We start from the raw sequence: 13000 nt of genomic DNA, 5'->3' as shown, positions 1-13000 counted from the left end.
ACTGATAGTCCACTTGTGTTGATGTTTCAGAACCTTGATCCTAAGATAACAATAAACTGTTTTACCTCTAATGGTTTGCCCACAAGGGGACATCCAGCAAAATGGATACAAATAAACTATAAATAAACTAAAGGTGTGAGTTTGAAGTGAGCCCGTTGAACTGCATTAAGCCCCTGTGAAATTCTCATGAGACCTTCTCATTAACAACCTAGGGGAATACAATTTAGATGGAGTAATTATAAGGAATAGCTGGTTGGGCAAGCAGTTCCAGAGAGTAGTTATCCAGGGTTCACCACATTTCAGGAAAGATATGGACAAATTGGAGAAGGTCCAGAGAAGAGCAACAAAAATGATGAAAGGTCTAGAAAACCTGACCTATGAGGGGAATATCAAAATAATTGGTTTTGATTAGTCTGGAGAAGAGAAGACTGAGGGGACATGATAAAGCTTTCAAGTATCTAACATGTTGTTACAAGGAGGAAAGAGAAAAAATATTCTCTTTAGCTTCCGATGACAGGGCAAGCAGAAACAAGCTTAAATTACAGCAAGGGAGTTTTAGGTTGGATGTGAGGAAAATCTTCTTGACTGTCAGGGTGGTTAAACACTGGAATAAATTGCCTAGGTAGGTTGTGGAATCTCCATCATTGGATTTTTAAGGGCAGGATAGACAAACATCTGTCAGGGATGATATAAGATGGTGCTTGGTCCTGTCTTGAGTACAGGGGACTGAATCTCATGACCTGTCCTGGTTCCTTCCAGCTCTTATGATTCTAGAAGGTTACTTTATTTCTGAATAACACTGTATACACAGTGATTGAATGCAGTTTAATCTTCTTCAAATTCACACAGTTAATTTGATTTAATGTTCAGGGTGTCCTTATGTAGACAAGCCCTACGGTGGAGGATAGGACAATCTCTTTAAACTATCTCTTCTTGAGAGATTTCTAGCTAAAGCACCAACAAATGAAGCATATATAAGAGTGTACTATTATAACAAATACATTTATTTAATTTTGCTCTGAATGTAAGTGTGGCTGTTACATTGGCAAGGCCTATATTTGATTCGGGGACAGGATTTTTAAAGTGGTCTCAAACATAGACTTTCTTTTTGCCTCTGCAATTAGTGGTACCTGTGTTTTTGGTGTTAATTGTAGTGACAAAATCTATTATTTTGATGTCTAAGTACAGTACTGGTATCTGACTTGTGGGTAGAGTGAGGCACCTAGATGTCTAAACAGTAGGATTTAAACTAACAATTAACTATGGACAAAACATACAGGTATAATAAACTGAGAATGGAAAACTGAACTTGCAAACAAGGGACTAAAGCTGACAATCTGATTCATAATACCTAAAAATTGATCTCCCTGCAAGACAAACATTTTTCAGCAGAAAATGTCAACTACCACATTACCAAGAAATTAAAAACATGCATCAAAACCATTTCAGCTCACACCAGAATATATGTGCCATTTCCCCATTCTTCAGCAGTTAATGAAAATGCTGGACTTAGAGTAGCCAATGCTTCTGTTGATTCAGCTAGGATTTTCAATGGGGCACTGGGGAGTTAGGTGTCCAACTCTTATTGGACTTGCCTTAGAAAAGTCTCCCTAAGATTTGATGCTAGCACAGAGACACGCAGTAGGGGAAAAACAAGAGAGTGGATCTTTTGAATGTCTGTTAAAAGTCATATTAGCAACAATGACATGATAAGGAGATAGGTTGCCTACAAAACTGTAATATTAAAAAAATGGACACTCCATTAGGAGTGTAGGAAGCTCTCTCATTCTACCTCTTCCTTTGCGGCCTACTCCATCACTCCTCCTAAGGCCCCATCCCACATTTGCTCCTCCTCCCCCCACTTCCCATCCCTGGGTGAGGAGGGACTCACTTTGGAGCCATGGCTAGGAGCTGCATCTGCCTGACACAGTGTAGGGATCCCCTGCTATGTAAGGGGTAGCATGGGTGATGATCTGGCACATCTCCACCTCCCTGACCTGCAGTAACTGGACTTTGGGTGTCCAGTCAGTAGCTGAGAGTAACCACTGTCAGTTCTCCTATTTGATCACACTTTCCAGAAAAAAACAGGGACCTGACCGCTCTACCAGGACACTTGCTTCAGAGGCAATCTGTATGGAAAAAGGTAAAGTAGCTAACACCAATTTTCTTTATAAATACATTCCTGAATAAGACCGCCCGGTCAGCAAAATGATTCTATTTTCTGATTTCAGTGCACTTGTGAGCTAATTGTTCCATGTGCAAGTCTCAGAGGAATTCCTGTGTCAGGCTTAAACTTAAAACAATAAGTGGTCCTGTAGCACCTTAGAGACTAACAAAAACATAGCTTTCATGGACACAACAAACTTCTTCAGATGAGTGGAGCAAGAGGCACAGAGGGGCACAGAAACCCCAACATTTCTGTGTCCTTCTGTGCCTCTTGCTTCACTCATTTGAAGAAGTGAGTTGTGTCCGTGAAAGCCCTTTCTTTCTTTCTTTCTTTCTTTCTTTCTTTCTTTCTTTCTTTCTTTCTTTCTTTCTTTCTTTCTTTCTTTCTTTCTTTCTTTCTTTCTTTCTTTCTTTCTTTCTTTCTTTCTTCCATTTACAGTGCACAGGTTAAAGCATTATCATCTTTGCTGAGCCACTCCCAGATACTCAATTAAGAACGGACAATGCAATTTAATAAGTTCATGGTTAAGAAATGGAGTCATTTTCAGAGAGGGGGAATAAAACCACAGGTGGATTTCAACTAATGTTTCACAGCACAGTTCAATGCAATCCATATAGACTCAATGTTTCAATCCCTCGTTTGAACAATCAGTTCCAGAATTAATCTGAAAGAAGACCATGTAATTTGCATCAGAAGGGTTTCACTGATGCCCCACAGGATTCCTGGCCACCAGCAATCCATCAAGACTCTCTGGTCCTATTACATGTGTGCCGGACGATGGATGTTGCCGGACCTGAGAGTCCCAGTTAATAGAGGTTCAACCTGTATTAATAATTGGATGCACTTAAAGCTATAAAACTTTGCCTCTGTTGCCCAAATGTTATCAAATATTATCAAAGCCAAGACTTCAAATGACTTTAAAAATAATGAATTAAACACCTTTTAGCTAAATAATAGTAAATATTGTATGTGCTATAATTTCAGTACAATATCTTTTAGGTCTGTTATTTACTATCCAAAACTGAACACCTCAAAAGTCTTTCATAATCTAAAGAACAAAAGTTACTTACCCTTCCTACTTCCACTAGATTTGTTACCATGACTATGCTGGCTGTGTTTTCATGCCATACCATTCTCCAAAAGTCATATATCGTCTCCTGCATAGGCCCTGGAATAATATATCAAAGAAAAGTTTACTTTCTGAAAGTCTTTGGATTGAAAGCTTATTTTTAGGAAATTTTCAGAGACTTTATCTATACATATCAGTATTGCCATATTTTTCATTTAAGGTTGAATTTCTCTCACTATGCCAACCACCAGCATTTAAGTTTTTTTTTCTCCCCTGAAATAGTGCTGTGAAAGAAAGTTAGTTCTTTAACGTTTAGATATTTATCACCATAATATCCGAAAGTGTCATTATACAAATGGATAACATTACTCTTTCTGGGGAAAGTGTATATGTAATAAAATGAGCCATAATGGACTCTATTGCTTTTTTCTGCTTTCAAATATTTTTCCTGGTGTTCACTATCAAATTAGCCCAATTCCTAAACTGTACTTTCTGAAGTGAAGCAGAAGTTATAATTTTTTGGGCTGCAGTATATAATTTTTAAAATAGTGAGGGAAATGGTAAAGATACCTGTCATGACACAAAAGTCTACTTTTCAGCACTTAGTCTGATGAATGGCCTTGAAAAATCAGTGTTCTTTAGTATTCAAAACTGTTAACACTCAAGCCTTGCAGCATTCTGCTAAAAGTGGAAAGTCAATCCATTGTAGTATTGAAAATAGTAATGGCAGAAATGTAAAATGCTAGAACGCCCACATCACTAATTTTATTTACTTCTGCGCCTTTTCTGTTACACATGGCATTCATCCCAACTTTTGGATCTGAAACCACTTTAAGGCAAAGAGAATAAATAGTTATAAAATATTGTCATTTACTAAAATCCTAGTACCCTCAGTGATTCATCTACTGAACCTTTATACTGCAGTGCCATTAGTCTATTCAGTAAAAGACAAATGTATCCACTTTCCTTCTTAAAAAAAAAAAAAGGCAAGCTACATGATTGAAGTATTAAAAAAGCATTTGATTTATTTATTTAATTTTCAACTAGGGTTGCGGCCAGTTGATAAGTTATGACACTATGAGGCAGTTTTGGAAAGTGTCAGAATTGGAACATTATATTTATAAAACAATAATTTTACAGCATTTGAAATACTATTCTGCTAATTGCGCCTCAAAGGTGATGTGACTAGCTAAAGTACAATGTTTAAAAAAGACCACATAAACTTAAAAAACCCAGTTTTATATGAAATGTTTTTAAAACTTAATTTTACAAGTGACATTTAAAAGCACTATCATTATTTTTTTAGTACACAAAAATTATTTAAGTGTTTCCTACTTCTCTGCACTGTGTCTGCTTTGTGCATTTGACAGCACTTTGTGTATAGTTGTATAGTCAGTTCCACTATTTTCCCTGGGGGCAGTCGTTCTTCCCTTCACTTGTGTAGGTGTTTCACATAACATTACAGGAGAAAAAAACATTTAAAATGATAGGAAAATACGATTGTAAGAGCACAAAAATCTTGAAGCAGGTGTTGTACCTGAGCCTATTTACTCCTACTTCAGTTTTGGAAATGTGCTAGATTCCAAGATGATGGTGTGTCTTAAAAACTCAAATCCATTGTTTAATTTAAAATTCAGTACATCTGATATGTTTGAAATACATGGTATTCTCAAGCATGACATGTTGAAATTATTCCTCAGCATTTGGAATCCTGAAGCTGATTATATTACCTTATAAAGACCTTGTATATCTTATCCAAGAATGAGCTGTGCTCTCTTATGTTCCACAGATAGTATACACATTATGGGTGAATTTTTGGTTTTCTTTTCTTTTTATAAAATGTATGATTCAATATAACCTTTTAGACAAAAGAACATAATGGGACTGATCCCAAGCATACTAAGTTGCTTTGTATTGCTAGAGAGGTGGAAAGTGACCTTGCAATTTTTTCCAGTGGGAAAACTAAGACTGTCTCTACACTTACACTTGCTCAACAAAACTTTTGTTGTTCTTGAGTGCTTAACACCTCTCTCCCATGTGAGCAACAAGGTTTCGCCACAGCAAGTGCACGTGTGAGGACTGCATTGTCAGCAGGAGAGGGCTTGAAACACGTGAAACAAGTGAAACAGGCTTGTTGAGTGTGGAAGTATTTTGTCAGTCAAAGTGCTGACTGACACTGTCCTTGCGGGTTTGAAGAAATCTGTATTTCACATGTTGAACTCACAAATCAAGCTAAAAAATAGATGCAGTTGTTTCTTGAAATTTTTTCATTTTCTGTTCTTAAGAGGGGGGGAAAAGTGGAATAAAGATGACTCAGGAGATGAAGCTGAAAAAAGTTGAAGAATGCTAATGATAAAAACTATAGCATCAGTAAGAATTTAACAGGATCAAACTTTCCTCCAAACACAATTCATTGTCTTTGTTTTCCGCATTCACTTTTCTTCAGCTGCACTGAGCTTAGTGTTGCCTCACTAGAATGAGTGATGCCAAAAAATGTCCTCTTCTGCAATATCAGCAATGTGTGCTCTTCTCAGGCTTGTCTGTCATAGTAAGACAACGAAAATTAAAAGTGTCTGGAGGAGGAGCAGAGCCAGCTTATTCTTAAAAAATGTTTTCCAGTTACATCCATCCACCCAACCAGCCTCCAAACTTCTTTCAGATTCAGGACATTGCTTGCAAGGGAGTGGACGGAATACATAGCTAAAAGTCTTTGAAAGTAATTCGTTCTTAGCCTATTTTTCTTTTCTTCTTGACATTTTTCAAATTATTTTCTGACACCTGAATAAATTATTACTCTGTCACTTGTCGCCAGACAGAACTGAAAAGCATTAGAGGCCATATAGGGGCATAGAATTCATTGTCAACCAAAGCTGCACAATTTGATTCCAGAGACTCATGATGGGGGTGGGGAGAAACAGTGTCTATAACTGGTATCAGCATCAAGTTTACAGACGTTTGCAGAATAGGCAATAAGGTTATTTGACAGCAGTTGCCCCCTTGTGGTCATAAATGTCTGAAGAGAAGATACTATATAACATTAAGCCTCTGGCTCATTACATTAGCTAATATTGCAGTTGATATAAAAGGTCTGTAATGTGAACACAATCAGCAATGAAGCACTTGCTCAATACAACCCAAAGGTGAAAAGCAAAGAAAAGTAAGAATATAAACATTTAAATAAAGTAGTGAAGAAAACAAAGATATAAACAATTTATTGAAAAATTGCCATTTGCTGTATTATCAGTAAGAGTGAAAAATGATAAACATATAGTATGAAGTAAAAAATCATGGAGTTCTAAAAAAAAGTTTAAACCCTAACAGATGATTTACTGTTTTCCAAATCTTTCTTCTGTCTTGCTTGGTATTATATGGCCTAGTTCCTATACCTCATATTTTCAACTGAGTCAGGCGAACAGTGTCAGAGATAAACCGACCTGGAACATGGAATATTGAAGTTCAGAAAGAAATGAGAAGCAAAAAGTGAACTGGTATCAAACTGCATGGACACAAAAAGCAAACGTAGCCAGTGTGCACCAGAAGCATTGCATAAAGCTTACTACAGAGATATGAATAAAATTGCAATGATTTGGGATTTTCAAATATTGGATTTTTAGGAAAGAGCGCTCTGAAATGGAGTAATGCTGTCTGGAATTCCTAGTTCCCCACACAGTTCACAGGATGTTAGTATGCAATTTTGGTACAAAAAAGAAGGGCAACTGCATCCGGAATCCTCAATTGAAAAAAATAAGGATTGAGCTGAATCAGAAATTTCCCCAGCTTCTGTTCATATTTGGAATTTCATATTAGTGGCTTTTTATTTTCAAAGATAAGAAATTAAAAGATACAGTATAAACAATAAGATCATAAGAATGGACATACTGGGGTGGACCCAGTGCCAGGTACTTCAGAAGGAGTGAACAGAACAGGGAAATTTATCAAGTGATCCATCCCATCTTCCAGTCCCAGCTTCTAGCAATCATATATTTAAGCGCAAAGGCCATCTTGACTAACAGCAACTGATCGACCTATTCTTCATGAACTTATCTAATTCTTTTTTTTAAACTAGTGGTATTTTTGGCCTTTAAAACATTCTCTGGCAATGAGTTCCACTGTAGGGAGAGGTACTTCCTTATCTTTATTTTAAATCTGCTGCTTACTAATTTCATTTAACAATACTAATTTATTGTCTTATATGAAGGCATAAATGATATTACCTTATTCATTTTCTCCACACCATTCATAATTTTATAGACATCTATTATATCCCACCTCACTCATATATTTTCCGAGCTGAAAAGACCCAGTCTTTTCAATCGCTCCTTTCGTGGAAGATGTTCAGTACTCCTAATCATTTTTGTTACCTTTCTCTATACTTTTTCCAAATGCATCTTTTTTTTTTGAGATTGGATAACAACAACTGCACATACTTTGTCTTATGTGCCCCTTTCCTAATGATTTCTAGCATTCTGTTTGCTTTTTTGACTTCCTCACCCTGAGCCAGGGGCGGATATAGGGCAGGGCGAAAGGGGCGGCCACCCCGGGCCCTGCGCTTCAGAAAGCCCTGTGCATGCGCCATGGCGCCGCTGCGCATGCACCGTGGCAAAGGGGGGCCCCGCGGAATTATGCTGCCCGGGGCTCCGCAAAACGGTCATCTGCCCGTGCCCTGAGCAGATGTTTTCAGAGAACTATCCACGATGACTCCAAGATCTCTTTCTTGAACAGTAACAGTTCATTCAGACCCCATTGTTTTTTATGTATAGCTAGGAATACATTTTCCAAGGTGCATTACTTCTTCGCATTTATTAACTTTCAATTTCATCTGTGCCATTTTGTTACCCAGTACTCCAGGTCTGTGACTCTTCACAGTCTGCTTTGGATTTAACTGTGGTAAGAAATTTTGTATCATCTACAAACTTTGCCACTTCACTGTTACTTTCTTTTTCCAGATGATTTATTAATATGCTACACAGAACTGATCACAGTACAGATCTTGGGGACACTGAACTTTTACTCCTACCCTTTGTTTCCTAATGTTTAACCAGTTACTAATTTAAGACTTTCCCTCTTATTCCATGATTCCTTATACTACTTAAGACTTTGATGAAAATCTTGTCAAAGTGTTTCTGAAAGTCCAAGTCATATTATCACCCTGGATCACCCTTGTCCACATGTTTGTTGATATCCTCAAGGAACGCTAATAGATTGGGGCATAATTTCTCTTTATTAAAGCTCTGTTCACTCTTTCCTAATATCTCATGTTCATTTATGTCTCTGATAACACTGTTCTTTACTGTAATTTCAATTAATTTGCCTTGTACCACAGTTAAGCTTACCAGCCTGTAATTACCAGGATTACCGCTGGAGCATGGTATGGTTACATACCAGCTAGTAGTTCTAGTTCTTCAATTTCTTATTTGACCTCCTTCAGAACTCTTGAGTGAATGCCGTCTGAACCTGGTGACATACTGCTGTTTATTTATCAATTTGCTCCAGACCTTGCTCTTTAGATACCCCAGCCTGGGACAGTTCCAAAGATTTGTCACCTAAAATGGTTCAAGTGTGGAACTCTCCCTCACAGCCTCTGAGGTGAAGACCAATGCAAAGAATTAGTTTAGCATCTCTGCAATGTCCTTGTCTTCCTTGAGTGCTCCTTTATCATCTCCATCATCTAGCAGTCGAACGGATTGTTTGGCAGGCTTCCTGCTTCTGATGTACTTAGAAAAGGTTGATGTTAACTTCGAAAACATTTGCCTCTATTATAATAGCACGTTCACACTATAACATTTGGTGCCCATCTTATCAGAATTAAATTATTGCTATCAGTGCTGAAAGAGTCCTGAGATTAAGAAGATTTCATTTAGCTTTGATGGCACTGTGGGGGCTGAACAAGGGATGAGATGACTCAGACCGTATCCTTGGCCCCTCTGATTGTTCCTGCTGTGGGTGTGGAGCAGCATCCCTCTTTCACTTAAAGAAAACTGGCTGTAGCACTGAGGTTGCCTACTTCATGGACATAGTAGAGAATAAAAATCCCTTGCACCGACCATCAATGTCTAGTGCATGTTGCTCAGGGACCCTCAAACTTTAGCCCTCATTCTTTAAACGTATATGATCCTTGAGGGTAACTTTAATGTACTCTACAGTGTTTCTAATTAACAGTTCTGGTTTCAAGACTACAGAACAAAGCTGAATAGTTCCCAGCAATGGCAAGGAAACAATAACTAAAAGAAATAATAAAAGTAAAATTCAAAGGGTCTTAACAATTTAATAGAAAACCAATGAAAATAATTAGTGGAACAATAAATAACAAATTCAAAATCATATAATTAAAAGTGCAGGAAATATTTTTTTCCCTTGATGCAACCTTAAAACAGAACAATTCAACTGTTAAAAGGTTACGGTAAAGATAGTTCCACAGTATGTGGCACCTTTAGTATGCAACACTATTAATATTCTGCCAATCCGTGATCTGAGCGGATAATTATCTGTAATTATTTGCAGAGGGTAGTGCAGCTGGAGGTGGGGTAGGGAGAGTGTTCTGATGTCATAGCAGTGCTGCAGTTATGGATTGTGAAGGATGACTTTTTGATGTCCCATGCTAACACTGGTTTTATCAGGATCGAGGAATCTGGAACTTTGTAGATTGTCAGAGCTTCTGGAAAAAGCATTCTTCAGTTTTAGTGGAAAAGAGCTGGCTGGAGGCTTTGGTGTTAGGGCTGATGGTGGCCTTAGTGCACGGAAGCAGCATACTCCTTACTATCTTTGCACTACCTAGACGATAGTTTTGGCGAAAGAGAAGCTCCCAGTACCATCAGTGCTGACCATAAGATCTACGTGAAACCCTGTCTAAGACATGGAGCTTTGCTCAAACCTGAAGGGGCAAAGACTCTCTCCTATTTCAGAAATGATGAGCAGACTTCTCTGGTCTCAAATTCTTCTCCTTATCCTTGTTGTGCTTCTGGCTGGAGGAGTCATTCAGCTTGGCGAGGAGTTCTAACAGTGCTGACAGAGTACTACTCGGAGGTCCTTGGCAAAGACCTGAAGAATGGGAAAGCCCTTGGATCCAATCTAAGCTAGATCTTTGAGATATTAACAGAGCTAGAACTCCTAAGCCTGACTGTGCAAGGGGGAAACAGACAGCAAATCCCACACTTAAGGAGATGTGTGCCTGCCCTAACCAGCAAAGGCAAATGTTATGAAGGTCGCTCACTGGAAAGACTCAGGCAAGGCAAAGTTTGAAGCTCAGAACCCTGAGTATGATGCTACAGCATCAAGAAGACAAAGGTTGGGGAAGGAACCCTTGCCCCACAACTCTAACTAAACTAGACTTAAGCAAATGATCTAAAATGAAATAAATATTCATAATTATTTACAGGTAAACATCAAGCAGAGGTAGAGAATACAGACACAGAAGGATTCTGTCCCAGACTGTGAGCCGTAGATGAGGACTTGAAGAGGTAGCTGGTTCATATCACCACTTACTCCCTCGCTTTGCAGCAGGAGGTGGCACAGGCCATAGGCACTGCCCAACAGATACTCCCATTGAAGAATTCCTGTCCCGAACACACAGAGCACCCACTCGATGGAGCATTTTATATAAGGCTATATTTACATGAGGACTGTTGCACCTTTCCTTCTGCACATACTGGAGATATGATATATCATTAAACTGTGATGGACAGTCCAGGAAGAACATGCTACACACAGTGGTTATCAACTTGCATATAAGGCAATCTTTCCAATCTGTTACAACTGTTTTAAGGATGTGAGCACACCAGTGATAAAGAAGAATCAATTGATATAAACTGGACTTTCAAAAACACTACCAAAGAGCTCATAAGAATGTACTAAGGAAACCAAGAAGTCCCCAAAGGTAAAATTATCCTGTGCTGAGGGCCAGCACAATGCCTATACACCTCTTAAGTCCCACATAAGCCCCCAAATAGGACTGATGCCATCTGGTATGGTAATTCATATAGTGTTGGCCAACTGTACTTACAAAGGATGTGATAGAATTTGACCTTACGTAATGACTAAGTGCTAACAAGCTACTTATTAATTGTTGAATTTGTGGAAGGCACATTTATTATTTTTTAATGCTATCCACAATATGAGTGTGCTGAATAAACAGAAAAGATGACAATCTCTGTCTCTGAGAACTTTACACTAAAGAAATCTCTCTCCAGCCCTTCCTTCCCTCCAGCTTCAGCAAAGAAAGTGCTTAGGAAAGGTTCCCTTTTTTATTGATTTTATTTCTTTGCTAATATGTACTAGTTTGTGCTTAAGATTTTACTGAATCATCATGCCATAAACCATAATCAAACAGATTTTCTCCAGATTCATTACTTCTAGTTTGAAGCTAGGCATTAAAATATGTTCTATCATGAATCAAACTCCCTCATAAGTTTAACTGTATTTGGTCTCCAGTTTCTTTTTGTTTGACATTTAAAAATGACATGCTGCTGCTATTTTACAACGTTAAAAATAACAGTAATACCACAATTCCACAGTAGATGATTAATTCAGATGAATTACCTATTTAATTATGTTTTTAATTTTAAGATTAATTTTTCATGATTTGCACATCTTATATGGACTATTAATAAGAAACAGATCTGACTATATCTCATGAACATGATGTTTCAAGAAAACTCAATGTAATTTTAATATCTGACATCGATGCCCTGGCCCGTGCAGTAAGACATTGTCTGGTGTACTCTCTTTGGAAAAAAAACCCAAAACAAACAAAAAACAAACAAACAAAAAAAAACAAAAACAAAAAAAACCCACCTGCTTCCAGACAAACCAAGATTATACATACATGGCCATTCAAGCACTATGGAGAATACTTTGCTGATTATCAAGCAGAAGACAAACCACATGAACTCCTAACCAGTTAGCAAGAACCCTTTTTGGCTAATTGGCTTTGGGAACTAGACTCAGGATTAAATTTCAAAAACTAATTAGGAGACTAAATTCCACTGAGTTTCAGTGAGATTAAGGCTCCCCAGCAATTTAGGTACTTTTGGAAATGTTAACTGTAATTCATCTGGACATGGGGCACAAGCCAACACATTAGCTCCTTCTGTGTCTATACAGGGATTCTGTACTAGAGCTTACACAGAATGAGGCAAGTGATTCTCCAAATTCTTTGCCTCTCCTCCAACTCTGTGAGAACATGAAAGGACTTAGCCCAGAGCTGGTCAAAACACAGCCCATGGGCTGGATCTGGCATGCCAAGCCACTGGATCTGACCCGTGGATCAGCAGGAAGTCCAGGCAGGCTCCCTGCTTGCCTCGCCCAACTCACACTGTTCAGAAAAGCGGCTGCCAGGCTGTTTCTCTTTCACAACTGTGACCCCAAAGAGGAGGGGAGAAGGCTTCATGAGGTGTTCCTGCCCTCAGCACAATCCCATTGGTTGGTTTCTGGCCAATGGGAGCTGCCTGTTTGAAAAACCAGCTGCACACGAAGCACCATGCCCCCCTCCTCTCAGATTTGTAGTTATTCATACACGCATGGCTTCTGCAGCCTGTGTGGGGGCAGGGCAGGCAGGAAGGCTGCCTCAGAGACATTCTGGGTTGCTGGCCGGCAGTCACCCAGATAAGTGTCCTGGCCAGGCCCTGCCTCTAGCACCTCAACCCTCTGCCCCCCACTCCTGGCTCTCCCTACCCAACATAATCTAAACCCTCTGCCCCACTCCTGCACCCATTCTTCCTCCCAGAACCTGCACCCCAATCCTCTGCTCCAGGTCCCAACCCCCTCCA

The 13000-nt window shown here is 38.8% G+C and overlaps 1 protein-coding gene across 10 annotated transcripts in view; it reads right to left on the bottom strand.

Annotated features, from left to right (window-relative positions):
* The window catches only part of PTPRM (protein tyrosine phosphatase receptor type M), a 700717-nt gene that overhangs the window by 41480 nt on the left and 646237 nt on the right, over positions 1-13000 (bottom strand). For all 10 annotated transcript variants that reach the window (XM_075920958.2, XM_075920953.2, XM_075920954.2 and 7 more), the window contains one exon: positions 3238-3335. In XM_075920958.2, coding sequence (XP_075777073.1) covers positions 3238-3335 — 98 coding nt within the window. The remainder of the gene's footprint in view (positions 1-3237; positions 3336-13000) is intronic.

Source organism: Pelodiscus sinensis, chromosome 2 (assembly GCF_052426305.1).
Source record: "Pelodiscus sinensis isolate ZL-2025 chromosome 2, ASM5242630v1, whole genome shotgun sequence".
Classification (NCBI taxonomy): Eukaryota; Metazoa; Chordata; order Testudines; family Trionychidae; genus Pelodiscus; species Pelodiscus sinensis.
Note: the sequence above shows the minus strand (reverse complement) of the source record. Positions and strands in the feature narration are given on the sequence as shown.